This window comes from Letharia lupina (genome assembly GCF_014066315.1).
Source record: "Letharia lupina isolate WasteWater1 chromosome Unknown contig_17, whole genome shotgun sequence".
Classification (NCBI taxonomy): Eukaryota; Fungi; Ascomycota; class Lecanoromycetes; order Lecanorales; family Parmeliaceae; genus Letharia; species Letharia lupina.
In genome coordinates, this window is record NW_023502986.1 from 198,547 (window position 1) to 225,743 (window position 27,197).

Consider the following 27,197-nt stretch of genomic DNA (forward strand, 5'->3'; position numbering starts at 1 on the left):
GCAACGAATTTAAATATCGTCTATTAAAAGTTCGCTTATTAAATTTACTCGACAGCTCTAATTAAAAAAAATGATTATGAATTTAATTTATAGATATTTACTCGTTATGAAATAATAGATTATAAGAATAAGATTTAGAGATTCTAGATTCTAGAAGATTATAGATATTAATAAATACGAGTATAAATATCTATATACTCCTCTTAAGAAATAAGAAAAAATCTATCTCGTATATAGTAAAATTATTATCGTAGTCTTATTATCTTACTTACTTCGCTTATAGTAGACTCTAGCTTAAAGATACTTATATTCGAATATTCGATTGTTATTTAATATTTTACTTAAAGAAGTCATATAGATAAAACTATATATATACGATTTTTAGAGATTTTAAAATACGGAAATGTTAGAAATATCTAGTACTAACGTCTCAAATCGTCGCATGCAAAATCTGTAAAATTCGTATTTGTATAAATTACTCTTTAAAAGGCTGAAGTAATGAGCGATTATAGTGAACAAAAGGATATTGAACGTTAGAGGTTTTAAAAATCATTGTAATAGTATAATATAACTATTCGATATTTAGATTTATAAACTACGATTAAGAGCCTCTTCGATAACTATATATTTTCAAAATATAACATTTAACTTTTCATTAGTTAATTACTATTTAATATGTATATAAAAATATTATATAAGCTTGATATCAAGATTAAAATTTAATAATTAAGATTTTAGCCTTAAGAGTTAAATATTTAAAAATATTTAGATTATAAATTAATTTATAATTTAAGTCTAAAAAAGACGATATCTAAATAGATAATTTATAAAAATTAGAAATCTTAATATAATAGCGATTTAAATTTTACGCTTTTCCTCTAAGTGAATAAGAAGACTTATTTTTATTAATTGTACTCTTTCGAATAGTATTAATCGATGGTGATGTTACTGTCATATTATGGGGTTTAACGGTCCCTGAAGAAATTCTCGAGGAAAGTGTTACGAGCGATTACGGGGTGTACTAGTACTCTTGGCATGGTATCTTACCCCTGTTTGAAAACCAAAGTTGAAAATATGTGGGCATATTTTGAAAATATGTGGTTACCGAAGGGGCCCTAAAATTGGTGCCGCAAAACCTTGTCTGGTTCCCAAAATGTCAACTCTGCCGAGCGAAATAGAAAAAAATCTCCATGTTTTGACACCATGAATACACAATCACCCAACCTGATGGGCTTCAATCCTTCGTCTTTCAGGTCCGAGTGGCGCAGTATCAAGTTTTTTCCCCGAGATTTAAGCTCTAGTCCACTACTATGATATTCCTACCTTACTCTTCCGCCAGTAGCCTCTAATTGGCGTCCAGAATGCGTGCACTCAAAAAGACACTGAACGTTCTATCAATATCACCAGTATTGCACCATTCAGCGTGCCGCAGAGCGGCCTTCTTTTTGCCCAAGGATCTCGGCTCCTGTTCTCCTGTTCCTAATGTCGTCGCAAGTAAGCGCATGTCCACTTCTTCTACGCCATCACATTCACCATCGCCTTTTACGCCCAGATCCACCCCCACCTTTTCCTACCGAATCGGGGCATCATTCTCTGCCAAAGGACGCCGCTTCGATCCTAAGACGGACGTTTTCACCTTCAATACCCAGACGCAGATTACCTCCGAGCAAGACGTTTTCACGGGGCGGCCAAACAGCGGCCAGGATGCTTTCTTCGTAAGCAAGGCGGGCAACAGCAGTAACGTGGCATTTGGTGTGGCCGATGGAGTGGGCGGCTGGGCTGATCAGGGGATTGACTCCGCCGACTTCTCCCATGGACTGTGTCAAGGGATGGCTAGGATCGCCGGAGAACTACATTCGCCGGACAAGAAAGATCTTTGGCCTCAATATATCCTTGGTAATGCCTATCAGGAGATACTTCGGGAGGGCAAGATCGGTGGTGGTGGGAGCACGGCATGTTTAGCTACTGGGGATGAAGACGGAAATTTGAAAGTGGCTAAGTGAGTCTGCAGCGGCGGCAATACTATGATCGAGACTTATACATAGCAACAGCCTTGGCGACTCGGGGTTCATACAATTTCGCCTGAATGCTGTCCACCACTTCTCGAACCCTCAGACACACGCGTTCAATACACCTTTCCAGCTCTCTGTGATACCGCCAAAGATACTCGCTCTCTCGCGGCTTTTCGGTGGGAAGCAATTGAGCGATTCCCCTGAGGACTCGAACGATACGAGTCATGAAGTACGTCATGGCGACGTCTTGATGTTTGCTACTGACGGTGTCTGGGACAATCTGAGCACACGCGAGCTGCTGAAAATTGTGAGCCGGCAAATGACTGGATGTCATGCTTGGGAGACTGGGGAGAAAGGCACGACTGTATCCGAAATGATACATGATCTCACACAGGATGGTGGGATTCCCAAGCAATATGAGAACAACTTACAGGCATTATTGGCAGTCAACGTTGTTGGGGAAGCTAAAGCTGTCAGTATGAACACCAAGCGAGATGGTCCTTTCGCCAAGGAGGTCCAAAAATTCTACCCACATGAGAACTATCACGGCGGAAAGGTTGATGACATTTGTGTCATCGTAGCGATCGTGGTCCGAAATAAGTAATATAAGTGTCGGAGATGTACATACATCAATTGCATTTGGGCGTCGTTTCATCCTACGAATAGAGCGGCATTGCAGGCGCTTAGTGATAGGACAAGCGGCATCCTATGCATGTATACACACGAAAATTCGAAGTCAATGGCTGCAGAAAGAGGATGGGTACACAAAGTTGTTAACATTGACGTACTATGGATGCTGGAATATCTGTAAGGTACAGGCAAACCAGCGAAACTACTGCTAAAATCGTCGTCTATCACCTCAAGAGATTACATGCCAAGATATTTGGTAGCCTATAGCAACAGCCGAGTAAACAGTTTCTTGGCGCCAATCGTCGCGCGCTTTTCCGCTTCAGACAGCTCGAACTCAACACTTCAGCATCCGTTCCAAACTGTTTCGTTAAGTGATTGCTTTGCTAAAGTCCTTGGGTCAGATGGTAGTCATGTATTGTGCCTTGCGCTCAGTCCCGAACGCATGACTTCGGATACAATGGCCACCATCTCGGCAGCATCTCCAACACCTATAGGCGCAAGCTACCTCGACCCACCAGGACGCCCGAGATCGCGACAGAACCTCAGCAACCAGCCCTCGAGGCCGAACCTGAAGCGCAATGCGCCATTGTTCCACAAGTCAGACGTCAATGTATCTGCTTTGCCCCAGGCATGGAAGTTTTCCATCGGAGACAGTTCGGATGATGAAGCGCCTGTGGCTCCAATGAAATTTAGTGCAGAAGCTAAGGCTTTGCTTGGAGAAGAAGCATCAGTTTTAGGGGGATCTTCACCGTCACAAAAGAATGAGATTCACATTGGAGACGCACTACAAGAGAGGGTCAATGCAGTAAGACGAAGAAGTCCAGTTCCGCTGGGAGCGATCCGCCTCAGAGAACGCACCGCATCCCCCGCCTCCTCACGATCTGGAAGTCCGCGCATTGTTCGATTGAATTTGGGCACCGCGGCACCTTCAACGCTACGGAAGGCGACAGCGGTGGACAACTCTACGGAACAAGCGCAGCACCATCACGACCTCATTACACCTGCTCCTCGAACCCGAGGTCAAAAAAACCCTCCAGTGGCGGGATCTGGTACTTTACATTCGGATGCACGTGAATCAAGCACTGCGAAACCTTGGTCAGCCGGGTCCGAAGCTCAAGCCGAGCCTACGTCGAACTCCAGAGAGCACTCTAATATCCACGAAACAGCTTTGCAAATGAGCAATCTCTCCATGAACAGAACAACGGGTGAAGAGACCGGGGTACAAGGATCCATGCGAATCAAGAGGGTGGGCAAAGTGACTGGTCGATACCTAAGTGGTCCAGCAAGGAGGGGCATGAAAAGGAGGCAGAGTGATGAAGAACAGAGCCCAATACACGAGGATGCTCTCTCGTCAGGCGGTGGGCAACTACTCTCTTCTGGTGAAAGTAGAGACTCTCCCTTGCTGCAAGTCGCCGATACATCATCCAGGGGCATTGACAGGCCTATCAGCCGACCAAAGTCGCCTCAACACGAACGACCGCCTCACGTACGGTTTCAAAGCCAGGCTGATATTATCACCGGCAGTCCCATGCCAGGAAATCAGGAGCTACCCAAAGCACTGATTGATACAACTGAAAGCAGGCCAAGGCCGGCCCCACTGTCTAACAAGGAAGGATCATCAGGGAAACGTGTCCAGCCTATATTCAAAGTACCACCATTACCCCCGTTACCATCACGCTTTGATCAGGAAAATGAACCTCCACCAACCTTCAAGCGAAACAAGCCCAGTGGTTCCGCTCTGTCTGAGAAACAGAAGTTCAGTGTCATGTCTGACGAAAAGATGCTCATTCAAACGCCAGCGATGTTATCACCACAAAGGCCGGCTCTCGCGGTCCGAAGTCAGAACACACCGCATCGGCCAGCTCCACCGCCACCAAAGATGACGATGCTGGAGACTGCAACGGCGAACGCTGGTGCGGCCTCAGCAAGTCAGGCAAAAAAGAAGCGAAATTACATCTCCGTTAATGGCAAACTCTTCACTCGCATGGATTGCATTGGCCGGGGAGGCAGCTCCAAGGTTTACCGTGTAATGGCTGAGAATTACAAGGTCTTTGCTTTAAAGAGGGTCACTCTTGAAGACCAAGACGAGTTAGCCATTCGGGGGTACAAAGGCGAGATCGATCTACTGAAGAAATTAGAGAAGGTGGATCGGGTAGTCACGCTCCTTGATTGGGAGATCAATGAAGAGAGACACACTCTCAGCGTCCTGATGGAGATGGGCGAAAGTGATCTGAATAGAGTGCTCACACTTCGGCTCAACTCTGAAGACGCCACATTTGACGTGACATTTACCCGCTATTTCTGGAAGGAGATGCTTGAATGCGTGCAGGCCGTGCACCAGTACGATATCGTCCATTCAGATCTCAAGCCGGCGAACTTCCTTCTCCTGCAGGGCAAGTTGAAGCTGATCGATTTTGGAATTTCCAATGCCATAGCAGACGATACTGTTAATGTACACCGCGAGCAGCATATCGGTACACCCAACTACATGTCTCCAGAAGCTTTAGTTGACTCAAATGCTGGCAGCGGACAGCCTTCTATCATGGGCAAGGTCATGAAGTTAGGGAAACCGAGCGATGTATGGAGCTTGGGATGTATTCTGTACCAAATGACCTACGGCAAGCCACCCTTTGCGCACATCTCGGATCAGTATCGGAAAATAATGGCCATACCGAATCCCAACCATGTCATCAGCTTTCCCAACATTGGCATTGGAGGCGTCACGGTTCCTAGTGGCCTAATCAGGACACTCAGAGGGTGTCTGAGCCGTAACCCGATGCAGAGACCAACAATTGAGCAGCTCCTGACATATGGTGACCCTTTTTTGTATCCAGACGCCGCCGCCAAGGACACGGTTCCAGTCAGTCAGGAACTGATCGCAAGACTGCAGCACAATATCATCAAGCACGTTCGAGAGAAAGGCATGCCTAGTGACGCGGAGTTGTCTACCTGGCCGGCAAAATTCTTCGCCTCCATCAAAGCGGCAGTCGAGGAGGGAAGGGCTTGATTCAGACTTCTCGTACTAGGACTGGAAAGGCTTGTGCGGTATTTCCGTGGAGTCGGTAATTTTGGATAGAAGCATGCGGCTTTGGGTAATGAGGCACGAGTCTTCTTCTCAATAGCATTCAAGCGTGCTGCAGTATCCAATGGGATTGGATATCTGAGGCATTGGATGCCGTGCGGTTTGACACTCGCCGTTGTAGATACCCTTATGTTACATCAGTACCCTTTCTATAGCATACATGAGCTGAATGATCAGCCATAACCATTACAGGCAGCCGCAAAAGGCTGACCCCTGGCCCCGACACATGATTAGGAACATCCGTGATGATAGAATTTGGGCATGATACCCTCTTATACCGCACCTTTGATGCGATCACTCTTCACTTGATCACGGAGCTTTATACCTTCCTCGAGAGTCACTGACTTTCGCCAATCTTTAAAGCCCACGTCTCCAAATTTTTCCACCTTCACTGGCGTCTCTATCTCTCATTCCCCCAGCCAATCACACACTTCACCTCCCCCCCTCCCCCATCAGCGCCTCCAACTCCTCCTCCTCCCCCTCCACCCTCTCCTTCTCCCTCTCCCTCTCACCCGCCAACACCCTCAACTCCTTCACCCTGAGTATCGTGTAGCGCATCTTACTCGTCACCCTCTTCACCTTCCGCTGCCGCCGCTTCGTCTTCTCCACCACTCGCATCGGCTCCCCCTCGATGCCCACGACCACGACCCGGCACACGAACAGGCCCTCGTCCACGTACGGCGCCCCGCGGAACGTGTAGTCCCGGCTCCCGATCATGCTCGCGCGGTTCAGGCGGAGGACGGTCCCGGGCGGGGCGTGCGGCATGTGGAAGGGCAGGCGCAGGGTGTCGCCGGCGGTGAGGAGGTAGGGGCGGGTGTGCAGGTGTGCGGTTATGTAGTGGGGGGCTTGGGCGGCGAGGAGGGGGAGGAGGGAGAGGTTGGCGTTTGTTGGGGGGGGCAGGGGGGAGCGGCGGGACAGACGGTGCGGGCGTTGAGGCGGGGGTGGTGGATGATGGCTTGGGGTTGAATTGGTGGGTGTTTGCGAGGTCGGGAGGTGGTTGAAGGATGCTTCTGGGGGGTCGGGGTCCGTGGTTGTTGTGCTGGTTGTGATGGTTGTGAGGCGGGCGCGGAGAGGGAGGAGGAATGTTGGTGGGAGCGTGGAAAGAGGTGTTGATGGTTGACAGAGGGCTTTCGCTATACTTCGTGCGAACATGTTGGCGACGAAATCCGTTCGTTGTGGTCAATAGTTCTTTGAACGCCTTCGAAGACTGGATTGGATTTTGATGCCAAGAGGCCAGTCCTTTCTCACGGAACCAACCCGGCGCTGAGGGTTGCCGACTTAATGTCAAGTAGAATTATGTACCTCACAATTAATCCGTTCAATAATTAAATGTCGTCTGAAGCGGTGTATAGCCTCTACCATTAGACCTGTACATTTTGGCAAGAGCATCTCTAATTAAAAATCAACCAGTCAGATATTGCATTGTTTGGCACACACTATGCTATGTGGGTTAACGGCGACGACTCCTTCACGGCGTCCACTGATGCGGCGCTGCCGGACAACGCGTTTCCTTTCGCAAGGCTTGCTAGTGTAACCTTGGCTGACCAATCGACGACCTTCCTATACCATCAGATAAATGGCACGACCTTTGCTGAGGAGCAGTGGGACGCCTCACCTGGTGCCTGGATTGCCGCGATATATGTAAGCGTGTCGGATTATTAGTGTCCAAGATGTCATGCCAAAAGTACACATCTTAAGAGGAAGGAGATCCAAACCTTGGACTTGACACAAGCTAACCGAGGCTGTTCTATTCCGGCTACTGTCAACGATTATTTTCCTTGAACACATGATAGGCTCCGAAGTCGTTCTCGGCGATGCTGGATTAATCTTCGACTCTATAAACTTACTGAGCTTACGACGATCCAGAGTTCCGAGGTCCGATTGCGAAAAGACCATAAAAGAGTCAGAGGGAGAACTGTATTTGCAAGGGGCAGTCGCTAGACCTTCCCTTGCATGGAAGCAAAGTCTTACAGCCCTTCCTAGGATACGTCTCTTTCCTTCCAAACAGTCAAATAATGCTTGAACACAAGCAAGTCGTAAGGTTTTGGCATGCGGAAGCATTACTTGAACTTGATAGAATCTTAAAAGGGGCTAGCTTGCTGACAGCGAATATCATACTTGCCCAAACCCATCAACCTGCACCAGTCCATTACGTTTGAACAATTTCCTTGTATCGTAGGGGTCTTTTTACCCTAATGGTTTCAGTTGCCCAGGCTGCAGCACCCCAATGCGGTGTCTGACGATGCCAACCAATTACCAACCGCTGGCTTGTTTGATAACGTGGAACCCAACATGATGTTACAGGACGATGATGAACTTGAGGCAGGCTGTAGTAGGGCGTCGGAGAAGGATGATGAGAGCAGCCTCGGTGACTACGTGGAGAGCCAGCCATCATCCGACATCCAAGCAAATGCAGGCACCGCCACGTAATCGACCTCCGTGCAAATTTCACGGACGAGACGACATCCTGGTTTTTTCGTGTCTCCGGTCGCGGTGTCCAGCTTACCAGAGCTACTGAGTGATTGTGTTAAGGAGAACCACATAGACGGATACAAAGCCGTTCGAAAGGCCCTCTTCGACGCATTTGGCTGCTTACTCGAGGCTGTCTACTATCTCCATAACACATAGCAAATCAAACACCGTGATATAAAGCCCACGCAACATTCTCATGCACAACCATCGCGTTCTCATCTGCGACCTAAGAAGTGCGTATGATTTTCACCTCTCGACGGAAATGAGTCAACCGAAGCCAGCCGATCACCAGGGACTCGAAAGTACAAAGCACCCGGAGTCATGGAGAACATCGATTCGAATGAACCTCGAACATACAACTGGAACCTCTTAGTCGTCTTCTCCGCCACAGATGTCCAGCCCAGATGGCGGGGACCCTCTTTTAATAAAAGACCTGCTGACCGAATCCACTTCCGAAAGGGGCAAGAGACACGCGTTGCGATTCAGAGAAAGGACACCGATGAAGGATATAACATAGATTGGAAGTCAGCTACACTGGTCAACGTGGACGTGACCACCGAAGCTGAGAAGCCGGATTTGAAGCTTACGTCAAGACAGAAAGGGAGAAACTTGGTCCTCGCTACCGTGACAGCAGCAGATGGTGACACGGAGACAGGTACGGATAAGACCGAGACCTGGGTCGTTACTGTAGCCAGTGGCTCTGGGGAACTTTATCGTATCATCAAATGTAAGTGCCATTTCCAGCTTTAGACACATATTGACAGCTTCGCACCCTTACCCCCGAGCGTCACTGACCGGACATCTACCCTAGGAGAAGAGGCCGAGGCAGGCTAAAGAGCGGTAATGGACGATCTCTTTGCGTGGTTCATCTTCTAAGTGTGGGGGTTTCTTTCTTCTCTGCTTGCAACTCGACGGGTAAAGCCGTGGGTATACAATCGGAAATTCAGCATCGTTCCTCGGCCATTGGCCTTTGCAATACCCCGTTCCCGCTGCAACCAGGGTACGTGAAATCTGCTATTCGTCGCAGTGATCTGAGTGGAGGATTTGGGGAGGCTAGAAATATTTGTCTCTGATAGCGAGTATATCTATTAGTGCTGGAAAGTCTTGAGGTTGGGATAATGCATGGCTGCAAGTGAATTCGCCAAGGACCAAGAAACTCCACCATCGGCTGCGCTCTGTCGGCGGCGTCGGTCATACGGAAAACGGTTTATATTGGTGTTTGATGCTTCCTATCCTCGCCTTAGGAGGATGTCAGTCTTAAGAACTATCTTCCGCTTTGATCGCTGCTTCCAACCCCGAACCGGTGCGGTGTCTTACTTGAGAAGATAGTCATGAGGATTCTCATGTAGAATGCTCCATTGGTCCAATCTCTCTTTATCCCACATGACATACCCCCACGTCCTCAGACCCGCCTTATCAGACTGGTAATAGCGAATATCAACCTTGTCCCCCGTCGACCACGCCCATGCCGCGTTTGGAGCATCCCTATCGCTATCCCTGTAGAATCCTAGGAATGCTTCAGTCACCCATGCATCGTACATAGGATTATCCCATTCAGGACCATTTTCCTCCAAGGCGCGAGAGAGGGTCGAGTCTGAGAGACCTATATTCTCTCGGAGCATCTGCATCTGATCTTCGTGAGAAGCTTTCATCAAGGTGCAGAAGAAGCCCAGGCCAAGGGATAGGTAGTGTTCGTGACAGGATTGGTCGTCGTACACTGACAATATGTCAGCTCTCCGACCTACTTCAAGTTTGAGCTGAATCCACCATTTTCTGACTTTCGGACACCCATTCGGAGGAATCGTTCCACGGTGCAGCGGGATAATGGCTTTCCCTTCCCGTCATTTCCTGCCATTCCGACTTGCATTGTTTGTGTAGCTCATCATACCGATGTATGATGTAGTCCCGTACACAAGCTATTTCTTCTACCTCCCAGGCCCTGAAAAGAGCGAAGAAGAGGAACGACCTATCCTGGTCATCGAGGGACCTGATCGAATCTCTTTGTACAGCGAGACGAACCCTGCCGGGGTCTCGGTCTCTACGTCTCCTGGTTTGCTCCTCCCGATAGTAATCCGACTCTCGAAAGAGAACGGTGAAGAGCTCGTAGCGGTAGAAGGCTCGATGGATTCGACGCACCTCATTTGGCGAGAGTGATGTACGATGATTTAGACTGTGACCTGTGACTGGGTGCGTTGACAGCGCGTAATCACAGAAGTCTTTTGTGACATCGATTACCGACAGATGAAACCCCCATACGTTTTCTTTGATGCTTGGTTCGAGTTGCTTGAGAGCCACATGCAGTGAGTCTCTCGCGGTCTTGTACTGCTCGATGAAGACTTTCATTTGGGGCACATAATCATCATAATTCCGTGGCAGCTTCAGCGCGTCTACGATCGCCAAGACGTCGAAGAGCACATCTGGATGGATATCTCGGAGGAGTATGTTGGACAAAATCGAATGGCGTTGGCTTTGGTAGGCCCTGAGATAGGATGGCGACGCAGAGATGAGCGCTTGAAGCGTCGGTAAGTCTGGCATCTGGTGGAGAATAGTTTGCTGGATCTCAACCGGAACATCTTCTAGGTTTGTTCTTTGCGGGACAATTCGGTTTTTCTGAACTTGTCTTGGTTTGTAAACCACCATATCGGGGCTGCCTTGCGTCTTGGGGCGCTTCTGGCGACGGTATCTTCGAAGCACTCTTTTCATCTCGAGTGAAGCTTATCACAAGTTTTCAGGAGCACAAAGTCGCAGCATCCTGCAATACATAGGGGGGGTTATAATGATACGGGATGGATTCTGTGAATATATGAAGGAAAGCACTTTGAAATGAGTCACCCTATCCGACAACACATATAGGAATCACTGAGTCATTATAGGAGAATGACTGAAGATACTAAGCCCACTAGCATAGCCTAAGGCATATGGATCTAGCGATGATGGAAGCTCCAAAAGAATGATTGACTGACTCAGAAGGCTAGAGGGTAATCTTACGATCCAGCTGTACAGCTAGAGACATCGGTTCTTGCGCCTTATGAGATCGTGGCACCAGAGGTTCAAGCAGTCAAGAAGTCATCGAAAAGAGGGCAAAAAGTGCAATGTTATAAAACATATGGTTTTTCGGAGCGCTCTGTCTCGTCTGCCTTGAATCTGTCACAGCAGGCTACTCGTACTCTAGCGGCGGCGCCAAGCCAAGTCGCATTTTCCAACGACGATTCGATCAAGCTCGACAAGAGGCGACAATGAGGAAGTCGACCTTGCCAGCATGTACCTGGACACTGATAACACATTACTAACCGCGTAAGGCGTTCAAACTGTGGGCTTGAAGCTAATACCTGTTTCAAGAGGCCGTCCACGCTTTCACAATCCCCAGCTGGACCTCCACTCACACTGGCCGCTCTGTTCATCCCCCATGGCCATGAACACCTTCGTACACTCATCCCAACTATCAGGAAGATGCCAGCCCTAGACCACGAGTACTTCCAGTCGATTCCCTGGTGTGCAAAGCTGTTGGCAGAAACCGATGTCGTCATCCTCGCCACGCCCTCTCGCCAGAGAAAGGAAAGCACCGAAGACGAGCTCGTTGCCGTTACACTGAAGACGGACAGGACCATACGGTCTTGGTTGACATTCTACAAAAGACCTGCGGCAGGCACCACACGTGTGGATGAAGTCTACAATCTGCTGAGCTTAGGCCCGGGCGTCAATGGCTACGCTCATCTCGTTGCCGGTGGAATCATTGGAGTCATACTTGATGAATGCATGGGAATTTTAGGGTTGATCAATCAGAGTCTAGGCGTGGAGGGCGCAGGAGGCTTTATGGTCACAGCGAACCTGAAGATCAATTACGTGAAAGCTGTGCCAACTCCAGGAACCTACCTTGCTACGGCGACACTTCGAGAGCTCAGAGGGCGGAAATCCTACTTTGATGCGTCAATTAAGGATGGAGATGGGACGGTTCTAGCTACAGCGGGATCCTTGTGGATTGACGTCGCAGCGAAGCTATGATCCTGGAAGAATTGCAATGGCGAACGTTAGACTGCTTCCAGCCTTTTCAATGTCATATTACATCGGAGAAGGAAACTCTTGGGATCGTACCTCATCCGGCGCAGGAAGGACATCGGACCGAGTTCTTGAAGAAGGAAGAAAGGAGGCATCATGCAAGAGGCGACCGGTGCTTTTTGGTGGCAAAATTCGTTGCAAGGAGCGAGGCAATGCGTATATTCTGTATAGTACGAAGTAATCAGGACCAACAAACGCTTGTCGTATATGGACAGCCTTCGATAAACATCAAACACAGGGGAAATTGACGACTCCTAGCATTCGGTCCCAGTTATCAAACTCATTTACCATAGTCATAGACCTTTATCCTTTGGCGATTTGCTTGTTTGCTACTACCTGCTGATGCCCAGTCGAGAGAGTCGTATGGGTCAGATTGCATGAAAAGTCCCCTGAGGTCAATTCAGTATTTGGAGAGTGTGACAATGATCTAGGTGACTCACTGGTATAGCTCGTGCTCGTCCACCTTTTTTCCTGCGCTCTTTACTGTGCGTTTGGCCTCCTCGATTTTCTTTTGATGCTTCTCTTTGTCTTTGGGTGACTTGTATGCTCTAGAGTGAGCATCATTGAAGCCTTTTCGCAACACGTGGTGACTAAGATGCTAGTCAGCATGTCACTGTACCGGATGCGAGTTCCAATCAGCGAGCACTAACGTTTGAGCCTTGTCTTTCCAATCAACCGCCATTGGTAGAAGCTCATAGTGACTCTCAGGGGTGAGGTTCATTGGTGTATATGTTTGCCTACCACTGGTCCAGGCCAGCGCATTCACTTCCGCCTCTCTTCTCCTCCGTTCTCGTCGGTAGCTTGATGAAGCTGCTCCGGATAAACTGTCTGCGGCTTTGTAGTTTGCGTACTCGAGTATAATTTCTGGGGGCCACGGATTTGGTTGCGTGTAAGTGTTAACAGGTCTCTGGGGTGTCAGTACGCTCAGTGGTACTGTTGAAGAGATCAGCTATTGCAAAACATCGAAGCGGCATACGCAACTGTTTTGAGTCTGATTCGCAGGCCTCCGAGGAGGGTGACGGGCTTGTGCAGGAACCGCGACCCGCGATGGTCTCTCAATGCTCAATGGTACACGGTGCACTGTCGGAGACCTTCGAGTCAGTGAAACCCTAGTTCAAGATCCAAAGATCGCATACCAGGTCTTGGCACATCTTGTGTGCTACCGCCAGAGCTCTTGCTACTACCAAAACACATAGTACTTCAATTTTCAGAGCGAATATTGTGTCTCGGCGACTGCAGTATATATGTAAACAAGCCTAAGCTTTTGGCGAATTCGACACGAACGAGAGAGATATATAGAGAGAGAGAGACTTGCAAATATCTGTGATTTGAAGAGAGCACTCGTTGCAACAAAGAGCATTACAAGAGGTTGTATGGTCTGCGTTCTGGTCTCTCATAGAAGGCCAAGGAGCCTCTTTCTGGCAGCAGAGCTTTTATATCTGAAGTCCTGTATGTTGACCGTCGTTGACGTTACCCCATCGTGCACCACGCACAGCAGCGCCACGATCGTGTCAAACAACCGGAGCGAAGCAGAGAGGCACAGCGATCAATCATGATGCTCTCAGGACGAATCAATAATTGAAACTTTCTGAAGCCTCAGAAATAGTCTGGGCAATGATCATTCTTCCAAACTTTGAAAATATACGCACGCGTAGGCACACAAGCGAAACATCAGTAGGTCTGACGATAGGTTCGTGTCACTTGAAAGCTGTAACACAAGAGCAAGGCTAGCCGCTCATAGTGTACTGCAAACGAAGAGTGCCTGTTCAGCCTCATGCTAACGGCAACGGATTGAATCCATGTCAACTGCGTGGCCAGTAAGCTAACTGGAAAATAAAATGGACAGGGTATAAGACCTCTCTAGGGAGGAACCAGCCTCACATTCGAACGCTATAGCCTCTGGGTCATGCTCGAGGATGTAAATAGGTTGTGTTGGTCTGATGTTTCGTGTCAGTCACACCAGCGAGGCGCGCGGCTGCGGCGAGCTATGAGTCCCTACCCATCACCTTTTGTGCTTTCAGTTATTCATTGTTTTCTCGAACAAGGGTCCGAAGTACTGATTTCTAGGCTCCTCTTATGCTTCATCAATTTGCACGAAGAGTTCGTTGAAGTGTGGACCCATAGCAAACCATCAACATCCCGATACCTCCACTGCGCTGAAATGAGGAAATTCTTGGAGAAATTCTCTTCTGCAGGCGGCTCAAATACAGTCCAAGATCAGAAGAATGACACAAGTCATGTGGCTGTGATACCTGTCCTCAGGCCCGAAACAGGAGACCAACGCATTCCGGATATCCCTCCAAAGGCGAGTCTAGAAGGTCTTCCTGTTGAAATCCAATCCGCTGTTCTACTGAACATCCGCGACATCGCTTCCCTGAAAGGTCTCATCCATGCGTCACCCAAATATCACAGCGCGTATCTGAGTCAAAGACATGCAATCCTCAAGCGGGTCCTGTTCAATTCTATTCATCCTGATGCGCTCTACGATGCCTTCTCCGCGATTAATTCGAGCAGGACTCTAACAAGTAACATTGAAGACCGAGTTGGGAGGGTAAAAGCCTTCCTTTCGGAATACAAGGATAATTGTGACACGTGGACGTCGCCAGAGCACCTCGACCTGGAAAGTGCATATAGACTGGCCCGGCTACAGAATCAAGTACAACATGCGACTGAGGACCTCTGCAAACTAGCTTTTTCGTCTCATCAACTTACTGGCAACCAAGTGAGACACTGGGAACAGCTCTCATCAAACGAAAGTCGTCGCTTTTACCGTGCTTTCTATCGCTTCGAGATCTTCTGCAATCTCTTCCGGAATTGGGATACCCCGCCAGATGACGAGAGTCTCCCCAATGCTTCATCTGAAGACGGAGATAGTACATCCGAGCTAGACTCGATAGAGAAGTCATCGCGCTTCCTCGGCTTGTTCAATCCGTGGGAGGTCGAAGAGCTAGCGTGTGTACGAGACTATTTCTGCAGCTATTATCGTCGTATGCTACGTAAATTTGAACCGGAGCTCCGTGACAGGAATCCAAGTTTGGATCTGTCAGAAGACTGTAATGGCTCCTTTTTAACCAATATATCTCGCAGAAAGCAGAAAGCTAACTAAGCCTAGGCCCTTGGCTCGAAGAGAACATAGAATACCTTATGGCGCTCAGCCTGCGTTTCTATCGAAGGTTGGAAATGTCCTCGCCAAGCAGGCAAATGCGTTACTTGGATTACGGTCTACGCAGTGGACCATCTTTCCTCTCGGATGCTTTAAAGGAGCCGCCACAGGCTGCTGTCCACCAAACGTTGTTCGTGGACGATCCCGTAGAAGTTCATTTCGAGGCTGACAGCGTTCGCGGCGGACCTAATGTGATATGGCTTTTGGCGACTTGCAACAGGATGGACTGCAGCTATTTTCTCTGGCAGAATGAACCCCTCAGGGAGTGGGGTTATGTCTTTTGGGACCAGAAGAGACTCGAAAAGTGGGATGTTCCCAACGAGGAACATGGGACCTGGGTAGAGAGAAGGAGGGCAGGACTCCGCAAAGCACTAAGTGAATAATTGTAATTGACAATGTTCATGCTCAGCGTAATCGGAGTCTTGCACAATATCTCAAGCCCCTGAGTATTAGAAAATGCAACAAGGGTCGCAAACGACTCCAAGAGTAAAGAGTGTGAGCAAGACTGGGTTACAGGGAGTCAAAGCCTGGGAAGTCAGGTGTTTTCAATGGAGGAAAGCCAAACGATTGCCACACTGGGAAGGGGAAGATTCAAAGAACAACGGACTTTCGAAACGGAGGGAGCAGCAAGGCCATATTACGGAGGGCGAACGCCGCAGAGAGATTCCATTCAAAACGGGCCAGCGCCAAAGGAAGGACCTGTTTTTGAGGAAGCTCCGAGAAAGTGAAGAAGTTGAAAAGGGAAAGGGAAACAATCGAAAGGCCCAACCTACAAAAGCGATAGGCTTAAGAAGGCGGGCGTTTTTAAAGTGAGAGAGAGCCCGATGAACTCCCCTTCTTTGAAGCTGGGCTCATGGTAACCGAAAATTCGGCGTCTAAAAGGATCATGCTACCTGCTTTCTCCGAACAGCAGGAGACTGGCAGCTGATACATCACTCACAAGTCATTCCTCAACGGAAAACAACAAGTATGCCATCTTCCAAATCCCAAGTACGTAAAGGCTCCACCTCGCCATTTCAACCTACTCCATCTCCAGTCCAGTCAAGAGTTCTCCCTTACCAACAGTACACCAACCCCACAAGACCTCGTCATCGACCCCAACGACGTCTACCAAGTCCCAGAGGAGAGAAACCGTTACCAAAGCCAGACCCTTCAGCGTAGACGTCACGTATAAGTTCGTCTAGAAAGAGCAGAGCGGCTACCCCGGACATTCGTGCAAAGGCCACGACAACATGCCTCGGGCTACAACTGTAATTAACAATGTCCCAGCTCCCTGAATAGCAACATTCCAATGGTCCGACTGCACCGCCACCTCCTCCAGCTGCAGCGCTCGAGCCAACGGCACACTTTTCGACTTCGAGGTCGACAAGGACAGCAGGAAAGGCGGCATGGACGGGATCGAAGGGCCTCGTGGTGGGACTGCACGACGAGGTGAGGGATGAGAATGGGGATGGATTCTGGGACGCAAAGGACGCTCGCCTAAGCTCTGGATGGCGTGGGGAGGCCGGGAGTGAGGAGTGGGAGTGTCTGAAGTTGAAGGTGGGGGGAAGAGGGTGGGTAGGTTCAGGGTGGATCGGTCGTCAGGAGTAGGAAGAGGAGATGGCACAGGGTATGGGGCTCCGCGAGAGGAGAACCGAAGTGGTATGCTGCAGACCTAGAAAAAGGGCTTTGCCAACCAGTGGCCAGATCACTCCGCGTAGCTTCAAGACCCGCGGTTCAGAGTCAGTATTTACCAAGGTGAAGAAACCTCGTCTCCGATGTACGAGAACAGTGGCGGCTGATCCAAATGGTACTGCGATATCTCACTTTTCGTCCAAGAAGAGGCGAACGCGTATGCTGTCAAACACATTTCGTGCATTGAACAGCGACGTTCTGTACCCGTCTCACCCGACTCTGTCGTGCTTGCACCCTGAAAGGAGCCGAGGACGAACGCCGTCAAGCCCGACTTTCGTGCAAGGAAAAGGTGTCATTTCCAAATGTGAGCACCGAAATAGAGATGAGACACTGTACAGGTTTGTTACTGTACAGGTTTGTTACGACGAATGGCTACCTAGTTGGAGCTGTGGGCGAAATTCAAGAAATGAAAGACAGAGACACCGGGGTTGATTGTTCTGATGTGTTTTCTAATGCAGAGCTTGCGTAATCAGATAACCTAACCTAAGAGGGGGAAAAAGGGTTGAACAATTCGTGCTTCTGGTCCACATGTACAAAAGGCCGTGAAGACCCAGACCGCCTTCACGTTCATTGCAAGCAATGTGTGTTGGACGAAGTCGGTAATAGAGTGAAAACACCTATCCATGACGCAAACGCACGCCAGCAAGCGCTAATTCCGCCCTTCAAAACAATTTCCGTTGCCATTATCCAGTCTGATGTGCCATATGCATGCTGCCCTTGGTGTCTGTGATCGAAGTTTTTTTTACCGGTAGGCTTTAGGAGAGTGCTTTAGCAGCAGTCGGCACAGCACTCGCAACAGTCGGCGCAGCATTCGCATCCTTCTTCAGCGACGAAACAACAGCAGAGGGCCGCAAGACTATTGGAGATTATGATGTCAGCATTAGTCCTGTGATCCGATAGCGCAAGCATTGCAATTGTTGCTGCCAAAAGCTGCAGAGTTGAATGAACTGGGTAGTAGGCGACGGAGGAACGGTTGGAGAATGGAAGGAAACGGCGTCATGATGGCAGGTAGACCTACCAAGCTTCCAAGCAGCCGCGGTTTTTCTTTTGCCTCACGACCACCTGCTGGGGTGGGCCTTGCTGGTATTGCATCTAGTAAATTCCATCATGTCAGCCTCCCATCTGCATTTTTTGAATTTTTTTCCCAACTGGTACATTGCGCTGGTATGCTTGGCGCCAAGTCTCCCCAGGCGACGTCGTGAGGCGAGGAACGATGGGGCACCTACCGGAGGACCTTGGTTGTATCCACCATATTGCTGGGGGGGATAGCCTTGCTGAGGAGGGTAGCCGCCGCCGTAGCTGGATGGGATTGTAAGTCAGTCTAGATGTTTCTTTGATGCATTCATTGAGCTCATTGCTATGGGCGCGATTGAGATGTTGCTGTCCTGACCAAAAACTGCAGCGGACAGCGAGCAGAGGAGACCACGCACCTTTGCTGAGGATACTGAGGGCCCTGGTTGTAGTAACCTTGGCTTGCCATTTTGATCCTTGTACAGTGGTCTGGACGATGTGAGAGGTGTGATGACTTGGATAGGTGTCAGCTGTATGCGCTCACAACAATGGCTGCTGCAACCGGCGATTTTGAGGCCGGGCCCACAGGTAAGTACTGACGGTTCAAGGAGTGTCTGTCTTTAAGTATGCACTCAACAGAGAGGCGTTCACTTAGAAGTCTCTCTGGATGAGGTAGGGATGTCTAGTGATTGATGAAGCTGTGTTGCAGTACCGTGGGTTGAAGAGTTATTTTGTGAGGCGGTCGAGGGGGGGCGGAGTAAAAGATGTGGCAGCGCCGACCGGGCCGATATTTCACCGTGTTGAATTTCACCTGCACCACCTGATTGAATTCACATTGGTCCAGTGAACCTTCTAAGACTCTAATAAACAGGCAAGGTAAGGTCAGAGTCTGAGATGCAGGAGGCCTAAGTGATTCCAATAAATACAGAGGAGTTTGAACAGCATGGTCGTCAGGTTCTTTAGAGACGTCCATTCTACTTATACCTACACTCCTCCTGATAGAGCTTCTAGGCAAAGCTAAGCCACAGGGGAGCCGCGCATTTGTTGATTCTTAAGGCTGCGAATGAGACTGTCATTTGCCACACTGATCATTTTTAGATTTAGTGTACAGTGGCAGTGCTCGACCGTGACGAAGAAGCAATACCATCCAGTAGAATGAATGAGTATGCAGGCTCAATTGGTAAACCAAGTGAAGGCTGCATCTGTTTTGGTGTCAAGATGTATAAGTCTTTGATTTCTTATACATCAAGCTAGGAAGATGTTGTTTCCAGAATACTTGTACTGAATAACTACTCGTTCAGACTTCCGTGACAAAGCGCACGCAAGCTTGACCCGATAAACGTCAGACGTTTCATCATGAGTTGTAGAGCATGATGAGTGTCTAAGGAAAGAGCAAACGATACAACCGAATCCCCAACGACCATGGATTAAAATGAAGCTGCCAATCACCTACACCATTTCGACCAGCCACTCAGTCCTATCAACAAAGCCACCAGCTTTCCCGTTAGACTGATATTGACAAGTATGGAATTTGTGAGATTTGAATGGGTATCAAGAAAAGGCATAGAAGTCACTCAAAGAAGACAAATCAACTCAGGGGAACGGAGGGAAGTCGAGCAATCCATAGTGTGGATTGTTCGGCGAAGGCATCCCGTACGAGACATTACCCGGGATGTACGAATCTTGGAAGGCATTTAGATCTTCCAGAGTATGAGCACTTCTCGTTGTGCTCATGGCTGAAGGCATATCAAGTGAAACGGGGGTGCTGCTGGCGAAGTTGTCGTGGGCGTGCGTAGAGCCTGCCGAGTTGCTTGCCAGAAAAGAAGATGCAGCTGGGGCTGACGAGGATAACGTCTGGCGGGAGTAAGAGAGGTTGATGCTGGGAGTAGAAAGGCTTGCTGCGTTGCTGTCAAAATATGTCCCGAAAGACGTCTCGAAGCCCGACTGGAAGCCTGATCGACTGAAAGGAATATCGACAGCTTGAAGGGTGAATTGCCGATCGTTAGTCATAGCTAGCTCGAGACGATTTGCGCCGTCGAGAGGAGGGGCAGAGATGTGCTGACCGACAGCGCCGTCGTGTGATTGCAAGGTTTCGTCGTTTTTCTGGACGTTCCCATGCAAAAAGAGGTCCTCTCCCACCTCATCTTGCTCTCCCTGCTCCTCCTTGGACTCTTCATCATCTTCGGCCGCGTCATCGCCAGCACCATCGACGGCGCTGTCAGCGACCGCCATGTAGTCCTTTCCGCGCACCTTGATCTTTCTCATCCACCGCCTACACTCGCTCATTGGAGGATCTTTTCCCCCACCTTTGCCCCCTCGCCTCTCCTCAGGATCCACATTGGTCCGACGGACTTCGGATTTTGGATGAAAATGAAAGCGCCGAAGATGGGCCGCAGCGTTGTAGTCTTGCCCGTATGGCTTCTTAGACTCACAAGCTGCGCAACCGGAAAGGAATCCGTCTGGCGAGATATCGACGCATACCCAAGCCGTGCGGAAAGAATTATGGTCAAGAGCCATATGGCGATGAAGTTCATGAGACCCCCGATAACCATCAGGGTTCTTGTTGCACCTTTCACATCTGAGCTTCTCTTTGGTTTGTCGGCTGTATTGGAGTTTGGGAATCAAAACCTTCGCTTCGGGCGCTGACCGTTGGCGAAGCATGTCTTGGCTACCAGACAGGGACGATTGCTTGGACGCTGGCCTCTCGGCTACGTCTTTTGGCGCGATCGGGCGTGCGGCCTGAGCTATTTGTTCTTGGCTCCGGCGAAAAATCCGAGAAGTCGATGATATGTTAGAGTCGGATGATGCATCTCTTACCATCTTCGTGTGAAGCTCCATGGTTGGAAGCGATTGTATTTGTTCCACAGTAGGGATGGAACATGATGAAACGTCTCGTTTCGTTTCCGTGTCAAGCTCCAAGGTCGTATGCAGCTGCAGCTGTTCCACAGCAAGCATTGAAGCTGGTGAGGTTTCAATCGCCGTTCCCTCAGCGTGAGCAAAATATAGAGACTGATCGAAAGGTGTGCCGACTCCTTGTTCGTCAGTAGAGAGAGATTTAAGGTGGAGGCCGTGGCATGAGTCTTGCCGGTACATCTGCTGGCCTGAATCGATCTCTGAAACTCCGGAATTAGCTCTCATCATGCCAAAGGCCCCACAAAACGAGGCAGCGAGACTGTCCTCTCGACTCATCGCGGCGCTTGTAGGTGGGGTTGTATTGGTGAACCTCTCCGACACTGTCGTCGTTGGAGAGACTGAAAAAGGCGACGGCAGTTCAAGGGATGATAGAGGAATGCAGTGATTGTTGAAACTGCTTGGAGATCGTGTATTAGCTGCATAGCTAGACGATGTGAAAGCCCTAGATTGCTGAATGTATTCTGCGGGCTCGTATACTCTGATGTTGGGAGAGTCCTCTGGTATATTTATAGGCATGCGTCCTGCAGATGTTCGTCGGGCTTTGAAGCTGGGTCCAGATGTGGAAGTGTTGGTGTATCCGCAGTATGGCGCATTGCTGTCGAGCTGCCAAGGATTAGTGTCGAGTGATGGAGGACTAATTGCATTCTCGGCAGCGATTTCAGGTCCATATTGTGAAGTCCTGGCCCGTTTCCTAGACATTGGCTCTGACGAAGGAGCATTATAATAGCATTGACCAAGTTCGAGAGGAGTGACGGCCTCCTATACCAGCGTCAGCTCCCTCAAGGATGGAAGGGGCCAGGTGTAGATGGGTACGTACGGATGCACGCCTCCTCGACGCAGCTTCCGACCAGGATTTGGAAGTGGATTGGCGGGCCATCTGGTGTCCCTGGGTTGAGGTGAGCTCTAATGGTTGTATTGGAGCTTGGGTGTCGAGGAGGATGCTGGTGTATGGAGCTGCCCTGGCTGCCCACTGCAGCTTGATCTCGTCTTGTTGAAGGTGCCGACGTTCGTTCCAGAACTTTTTCTTCATCCCCTCCAAGTAGGACATGAGTTCGGGGTCTGACATAGTTATAGCGACCGGCGGGCGTTGCAGAGAAGCAGAACGGAGCATTAGTGATGCTCTCAACGACCGCTTGTCTAGATGGGCAACATTGAAGATCAGCAAAGCGGACTTGCAACAGCACCATTTGCTAGATGGAAGCAATAAGCATACATGAACGGTTGGGTGACAGGGACAAGCCGCGATTGTATGGTTACGGGATGTGATGTCAAGGCGAGAGAAAGCTGAGGTTTCAAGGCGGAAAAGTGTTCGCATTTGAGCGTTTCGTAGGATCTTATCCCAAGTTGCAACTACACCCGGTCTTGTGAGGCATTCTGACCGAAGAAGTAAAGCCCAGCGAAACTTGGCACAGCATCCTGCAGATTGTGTATGGATGGACGAAGGGAAAACAGTGAGGCGGCCAGTCAGGAAAACGCCGCATAGCGGCCGGGCGTCGTTACAGGGTAGCCAAGCAGTTTGGGCAAGGCTGAGGTCCTTTGGTGACGAAGCAAAATATCTGCAGTGACAACGTACAGGCACCACGGGTAATGGTGACTGCGACCACTAACCAGTAGGTCTTCCATGATCTACGCCGCTTTCTGGAGGACCGAAGATTACAGCAGTAAGAACGAGCGCTGCTTCTCTAGCTGCATGAGAAGCTTGAGCAAGTCATGCCACCACTTGCAGCGTTAGCTCTTCCTTCTCTCTCCAATTGGTCGCCTCGCCTCTGTATTGGACTATAATCAATTAGACAGAAAATTGTCCATTCTGAAGGCATCTCTACACCATCACGCGCTCCCCTTCATCGCTTCAGGTGCGACCCCAGTAGCATGGAGAGACTTGCGCGCTCTTATAGTCGTCAGCAATGTAAAAAGCAAGGCGGTGCAGATGACGCTGTCTTCTCTCAATTGGTATTCGGCGTTCCTTGGGTTGCAGCCTCACTAGAGACGGAGTACAGAGGTAGCTATCGGGTGAAAGGGGAAAGCTAAGTTGGACCGAACATTGGCGGGCTTGCCTAGGACTGCATAGGTAGTCAACATTCGGTAGCCTTGGCTACCAAAGGAATGAGTTTCTCGACTTCTTTCCGCGAAATGTAGGTATAGGCATGCCCATGTTGGCTCTGACTGCAAGTCTCATAGTTTGGTTGGAGGGCGATGGATAGCCGGACAGGCATGCTCATGCACCGCAATCATGGCATGAACAGAGATTGGGACTGTTGGTAGACTGCGGAACTTTGCGCACTTTCATGATCAGCTGCGTAATGTCCAAAGTTTTCGAAGCACTCAGAAGGAGCCCAATTTGTTGGCGTTGGTGAGGATGCTGGCACCACTGGTGCTACAAAGGGGTTTTACTATCGATATTCCGGCCTCACCAACGCATAGATATAGATAGGGAGACAGCAAAACCACAAGATGAGCGTGTCAAAAATCGATTGGTATCTCTGGGCAGCAGCACCAGCCTTCTAGAGATGGGGGGGACTCGTAAGGGAAGAATTGGCTGCGTACTTTAGGAGAAAAGTTTGAGCTTTGACTTCGGGGGGCCGGCCGCCGGAGACAGCAGAGAGGCAACTTTAAATTTGGAGCCGCAGAGCATGATCTGTTCTTTGAGCATTTCGGGACTTCTTGCTGCAATCCAAACATTATTGGCGTGCCACATCAGACATGGCAGTGGAAGTCTTAGAACCATTCTTGAAGGGCGATACGGGTCGAAATACCAGGGGCCTTCTTCGATTGATCATTCTATGCACAATTGCTGCTGCTGCAGTCGCGAGTCGTTTGTTCAGTGTGATACGTAAGTCTTCACCTTTTCAGTTTGAAAGAGTATCCAGATAGCTTGGTCAAGCATTTCCGGAGCGCATTAGCTGACATACATGCGTTGTAGGGTTTGAGAGCATCATTCACGAATGTTCGTCTGCCCCCAAGAGCCTAGAAATCTGGCGAGAGATCCAGTTGGCATTCTGGCATATAAGCGCTGATTGAAGGCAGTCGATCCCTGGTTCAACTTTCGAGCGACGAAATATCTTGTACAGAATGGATTTTACAGCTTCTGGGACTGGTTTGATGATCGTGAGGCTTCCACTCTCTTGCGCAGCATCATTCCCTATACAGGGTGTCTGCGAACGTTGCAAGTTGGCCGAAAAGCCAGACCCAATACCTACAGCAGCAGTGGCTGACATGTCCTGTTTCTTTAGGAACATGGCATCCACTGGGACGTGTCACTGGTGGCACGTTGTATCCTGGGCTTATGGTCACCAGTGGTATCATCTACCACGTCCTCCGACTCCTGTCAATGCCAGTCGATATCCGAAACATATGCGTCCTTTTAGCTCCTGGATTCTCTGGTCTTACCGCTTTTGCATCATACCTGATCACGTCGGAAATGACGACCTCTCCGTCTGCCGGTCTGCTTGCAGCTGTCTTTATGGGCATCACACCTGGATACATCTCAAGATCCGTTGCTGGAAGTTACGACAATGAGGCTATTGCCATCTTTCTGCTCGTGTTCACCTTCTTCTTATGGATCAAGTCCGTCAAAAATGGTTCGGCCATGTGGGGAGCGCTGACCGCTCTGTTCTATGGATACATGGTCTCAGCATGGGGCGGCTACGTCTTCATTACCAATTTGTTGCCACTTCATACGTTTGTGCTCATATGTATGGGAAGATACAGTCCCAGACTTTACGTTAGCTACAGCACATGGTTTGCCCTCGGCACCTTGGCCAGCATGCAGGTTCCATTCGTCGGCTTTTTGCCCATTAGAAGCAGCGACCATATGTCGGCACTAGGTAAACTTGGGCCCAAGGATGAAGACTGTGGCAATAGACTGACTGTTCCAGGTGTCTTCGGCCTTCTCCAACTGGTGGCCTTTGTGGAATTCATTCGCCAGCAAGTTCCCAACAAACAGTTTCAGACCCTACTTAGGGGCTTGATCTTCGTAGTCTTTGTAGTGTCTATGGGTGTTTTGGTTCTCCTGACGGTCTCGGGAGTCATAGCTCCGTGGAGCGGTCGCTTCTACTCGCTTTGGGACACTGGCTACGCAAAGATCCACATTCCAATTATTGCCTCGGTGTCTGAGCATCAGCCAACCGCATGGCCTGCATTCTTCTTCGACCTCAACCTGATGATTTGGCTCTTCCCCGCCGGCGTCTACATGTGCTTCCAGCAGCTGAAGGATGAGCATGTTTTTGTTGTCATATACGCAGTCTTGGCCAGCTATTTTGCTGGCGTCATGGTTCGTCTGATGCTGACCTTGACGCCGGTCGTTTGCATTGCGGCTGCACTAGCACTTTCAAGCATTCTGGACACCTACCTCGTGGCCGAGAATCCGATCCCAAAGGAGCCTCAATCTAACGGTCAGGCCCGTGGTGACAGCGTCAAAAGTGCCACCGATATGATCAAAGATTCGTTGAGATCGACGCGGAACCCCATCTTAGGTATCTACTCGTACATATCCAAAGCCTCCGTCGTTGGAGCAGTGACGACGTATCTATTGTTATTCGTGCTCCACTGCACTTGGGTCACCTCGAACGCTTACTCTTCTCCGTCTGTTGTGCTTGCCAGCAAGCTCCCTGATGGAAGTCAGCACATTATTGATGATTATCGCGAAGCCTATTACTGGCTTCGACAGAACACTCCGGACAAGGCCAAGATCATGTCCTGGTGGGATTACGGCTATCAGATTGGCGGCATGGCAGACAGACCCACGCTGGTCGATAACAACACGTGGAACAATACGCACATCGCGACTGTCGGAAAGGCGATGAGTTCTAGGGAGGAAGTCAGCTACCCGATTCTCCGACAACATGACGTCGATTATGTGCTGGTCGTCTTTGGGGGTCTCTTGGGCTACTCCGGTGACGACATTAACAAGTTTCTATGGATGGTTCGCATTTCTGAAGGTATCTGGCCCGATGAAATCAACGAGCGGAACTACTTCACCGCCCGAGGCGAATACCGAGTTGATGACGAGGCTACCCCAACCATGCGGAACAGCTTGATGTAGGCTTCAGCACGATGCGTGTTTCCGCACGAGTCGCTAACGGAATTTAGGTACAAAATGTCATACTACAACTACAACGCTCTGTTCCCGGCTGGGCAGGCGCAAGACCGGGTGCGAGGGTCGAAGCTCCCTGCTGACGGTCCTCAGCTGAGTACTTTGGAGGAAGCATTTACGAGTGAGAATTGGATCATCCGGATCTACAAGGTCAAGGATCTTGACAATGTGGGTCGAGATCATGCCAGCGCGGTTGCTTTCGACAAAGGCAACAAGAAAAAGAAAACGGCCAAACGACGAGGGGCCAGGGTGCTCCGGGTTGAGTGAGCTTTGGTAGGTGGGGAGTACTAGTACGCGTACTCTATTGTACAATACCTTATACCTAGATCATCTTCGGGACACTGTTACACTACTATGCTTCTGATCTATCTGTGTTATTTCAGCCCTTGGGAAAGCAGGATCATCACGTGGATTAACACGGCGATTTCATCTGCCCAGACTGCCTCCGAATTTATTGGAGAATCGAGCAGTGCGCATGTATATGCAAGTAAAGTAGGAGATAAGGGCGCTAAAGGCCCGATGCCGCTGGCCTCTTGCCTGAACCTTCTCCATCATTCTGAATAACAATCAATGCTCCCATCTTTCCATCTTCCCATCTTCCCATCTTCCAATCTTCCACGTTTCTGTACGCTCGGACATTCTTTTTCTGGTGAGGATTGAGGACATTGGAGGATTCAGGATGGCCATGCGCCGCGGGGCGTTGATGCCTTTGTTGTCATTCGGCCGAGAGAATGATGGTGGTAAGGTAGGTAGGTAGGTAGGTAAGATTACCTACCTACCAACCGGTACTTTAGTTTTGATGAAAGGCTGATGGTGCTGATAAGTGGTTCAGTGCACGAGGGAAGATAGCGTGCGGTATTGCTGCCCAACTTCGCCAAATCGACTGGTATTCCATTCACCATAGGCACATGTACATTATCCGACCCAAAGCCACCGGATGCCATTTCTAGACCAACTTGCATTGAACATGCAGTATCCTGCATCTTGCATCCTGCACCAAATGCTTTTGGGCAATCAAGTCATTTTTTTCTTCCTTTCTTTCCTTTCCTTCCTTTCCTTTCCTCCCGTACTTACCGTATGTAATCTCCAATG

At 49.4% G+C, this 27,197-nt stretch overlaps 11 protein-coding genes across 11 annotated transcripts; 8 read left to right on the top strand and 3 right to left on the bottom strand.

The window, feature by feature from the left end:
* Positions 1-1,502: 1,502 nt before the first annotated feature.
* On the top strand, positions 1,503-2,616 carry HO133_003246 (uncharacterized protein; the record flags this gene model as incomplete). Its single annotated transcript, XM_037294169.1, has 2 exons — positions 1,503-1,999; positions 2,052-2,616. The coding sequence occupies 2 exons, from the start codon at positions 1,503-1,505 to the stop codon at positions 2,614-2,616; spliced, it is 1,062 nt and encodes a 353-aa protein (XP_037149550.1).
* A 468-nt stretch (positions 2,617-3,084) lies between these two features.
* On the top strand, positions 3,085-5,649 carry HO133_003247 (uncharacterized protein; the record flags this gene model as incomplete). Its single annotated transcript, XM_037294170.1, has 1 exon — positions 3,085-5,649. One exon carries the CDS (start codon positions 3,085-3,087, stop codon positions 5,647-5,649), a length of 2,565 nt encoding a protein of 854 aa, XP_037149551.1.
* Positions 5,650-7,167: 1,518 nt separating this feature from the next.
* On the top strand, positions 7,168-8,154 carry HO133_003248 (uncharacterized protein; the record flags this gene model as incomplete). Its single annotated transcript, XM_037294171.1, has 2 exons — positions 7,168-7,365; positions 7,930-8,154. The coding sequence occupies 2 exons, from the start codon at positions 7,168-7,170 to the stop codon at positions 8,152-8,154; spliced, it is 423 nt and encodes a 140-aa protein (XP_037149552.1).
* A 363-nt stretch (positions 8,155-8,517) lies between these two features.
* Positions 8,518-8,957, top strand: HO133_003249 (uncharacterized protein; the record flags this gene model as incomplete). Its single annotated transcript, XM_037294172.1, is given in 2 exon segments — positions 8,518-8,923; positions 8,941-8,957. The coding sequence occupies 2 exon segments, from the start codon at positions 8,518-8,520 to the stop codon at positions 8,955-8,957; spliced, it is 423 nt and encodes a 140-aa protein (XP_037149553.1).
* A 552-nt stretch (positions 8,958-9,509) lies between these two features.
* On the bottom strand, positions 9,510-10,899 carry HO133_003250 (uncharacterized protein; the record flags this gene model as incomplete). The annotated part of the gene is made up of 2 exons (XM_037294173.1): positions 9,510-9,913; positions 9,975-10,899. The coding sequence occupies 2 exons, from the start codon at positions 10,897-10,899 to the stop codon at positions 9,510-9,512; spliced, it is 1,329 nt and encodes a 442-aa protein (XP_037149554.1).
* A 556-nt stretch (positions 10,900-11,455) lies between these two features.
* Positions 11,456-12,198, top strand: HO133_003251 (uncharacterized protein; the record flags this gene model as incomplete). The annotated part of the gene is made up of 2 exons (XM_037294174.1): positions 11,456-11,490; positions 11,538-12,198. The coding sequence occupies 2 exons, from the start codon at positions 11,456-11,458 to the stop codon at positions 12,196-12,198; spliced, it is 696 nt and encodes a 231-aa protein (XP_037149555.1).
* A 334-nt stretch (positions 12,199-12,532) lies between these two features.
* On the bottom strand, positions 12,533-13,403 carry HO133_003252 (uncharacterized protein; the record flags this gene model as incomplete). The annotated part of the gene is made up of 4 exons (XM_037294175.1): positions 12,533-12,641; positions 12,693-12,842; positions 12,903-13,159; positions 13,389-13,403. The coding sequence occupies 4 exons, from the start codon at positions 13,401-13,403 to the stop codon at positions 12,533-12,535; spliced, it is 531 nt and encodes a 176-aa protein (XP_037149556.1).
* A 1,010-nt stretch (positions 13,404-14,413) lies between these two features.
* HO133_003253 (uncharacterized protein) lies at positions 14,414-15,798 on the top strand (the record flags this gene model as incomplete). The annotated part of the gene is made up of 2 exons (XM_037294176.1): positions 14,414-15,305; positions 15,365-15,798. 2 exons carry the CDS (start codon positions 14,414-14,416, stop codon positions 15,796-15,798), a joined length of 1,326 nt encoding a protein of 441 aa, XP_037149557.1.
* A 73-nt stretch (positions 15,799-15,871) lies between these two features.
* Positions 15,872-17,005, top strand: HO133_003254 (uncharacterized protein; the record flags this gene model as incomplete). The annotated part of the gene is made up of 3 exons (XM_037294177.1): positions 15,872-16,224; positions 16,457-16,583; positions 16,697-17,005. 3 exons carry the CDS (start codon positions 15,872-15,874, stop codon positions 17,003-17,005), a joined length of 789 nt encoding a protein of 262 aa, XP_037149558.1.
* A 2,688-nt stretch (positions 17,006-19,693) lies between these two features.
* On the bottom strand, positions 19,694-22,079 carry HO133_003255 (uncharacterized protein; the record flags this gene model as incomplete). The annotated part of the gene is made up of 2 exons (XM_037294178.1): positions 19,694-21,772; positions 21,831-22,079. 2 exons carry the CDS (start codon positions 22,077-22,079, stop codon positions 19,694-19,696), a joined length of 2,328 nt encoding a protein of 775 aa, XP_037149559.1.
* A 1,634-nt stretch (positions 22,080-23,713) lies between these two features.
* HO133_003256 (uncharacterized protein) lies at positions 23,714-26,372 on the top strand (the record flags this gene model as incomplete). The annotated part of the gene is made up of 6 exons (XM_037294179.1): positions 23,714-23,843; positions 23,934-23,957; positions 24,038-24,118; positions 24,244-24,837; positions 24,889-26,050; positions 26,102-26,372. The coding sequence occupies 6 exons, from the start codon at positions 23,714-23,716 to the stop codon at positions 26,370-26,372; spliced, it is 2,262 nt and encodes a 753-aa protein (XP_037149560.1).
* Positions 26,373-27,197: the final 825 nt, after the last annotated feature.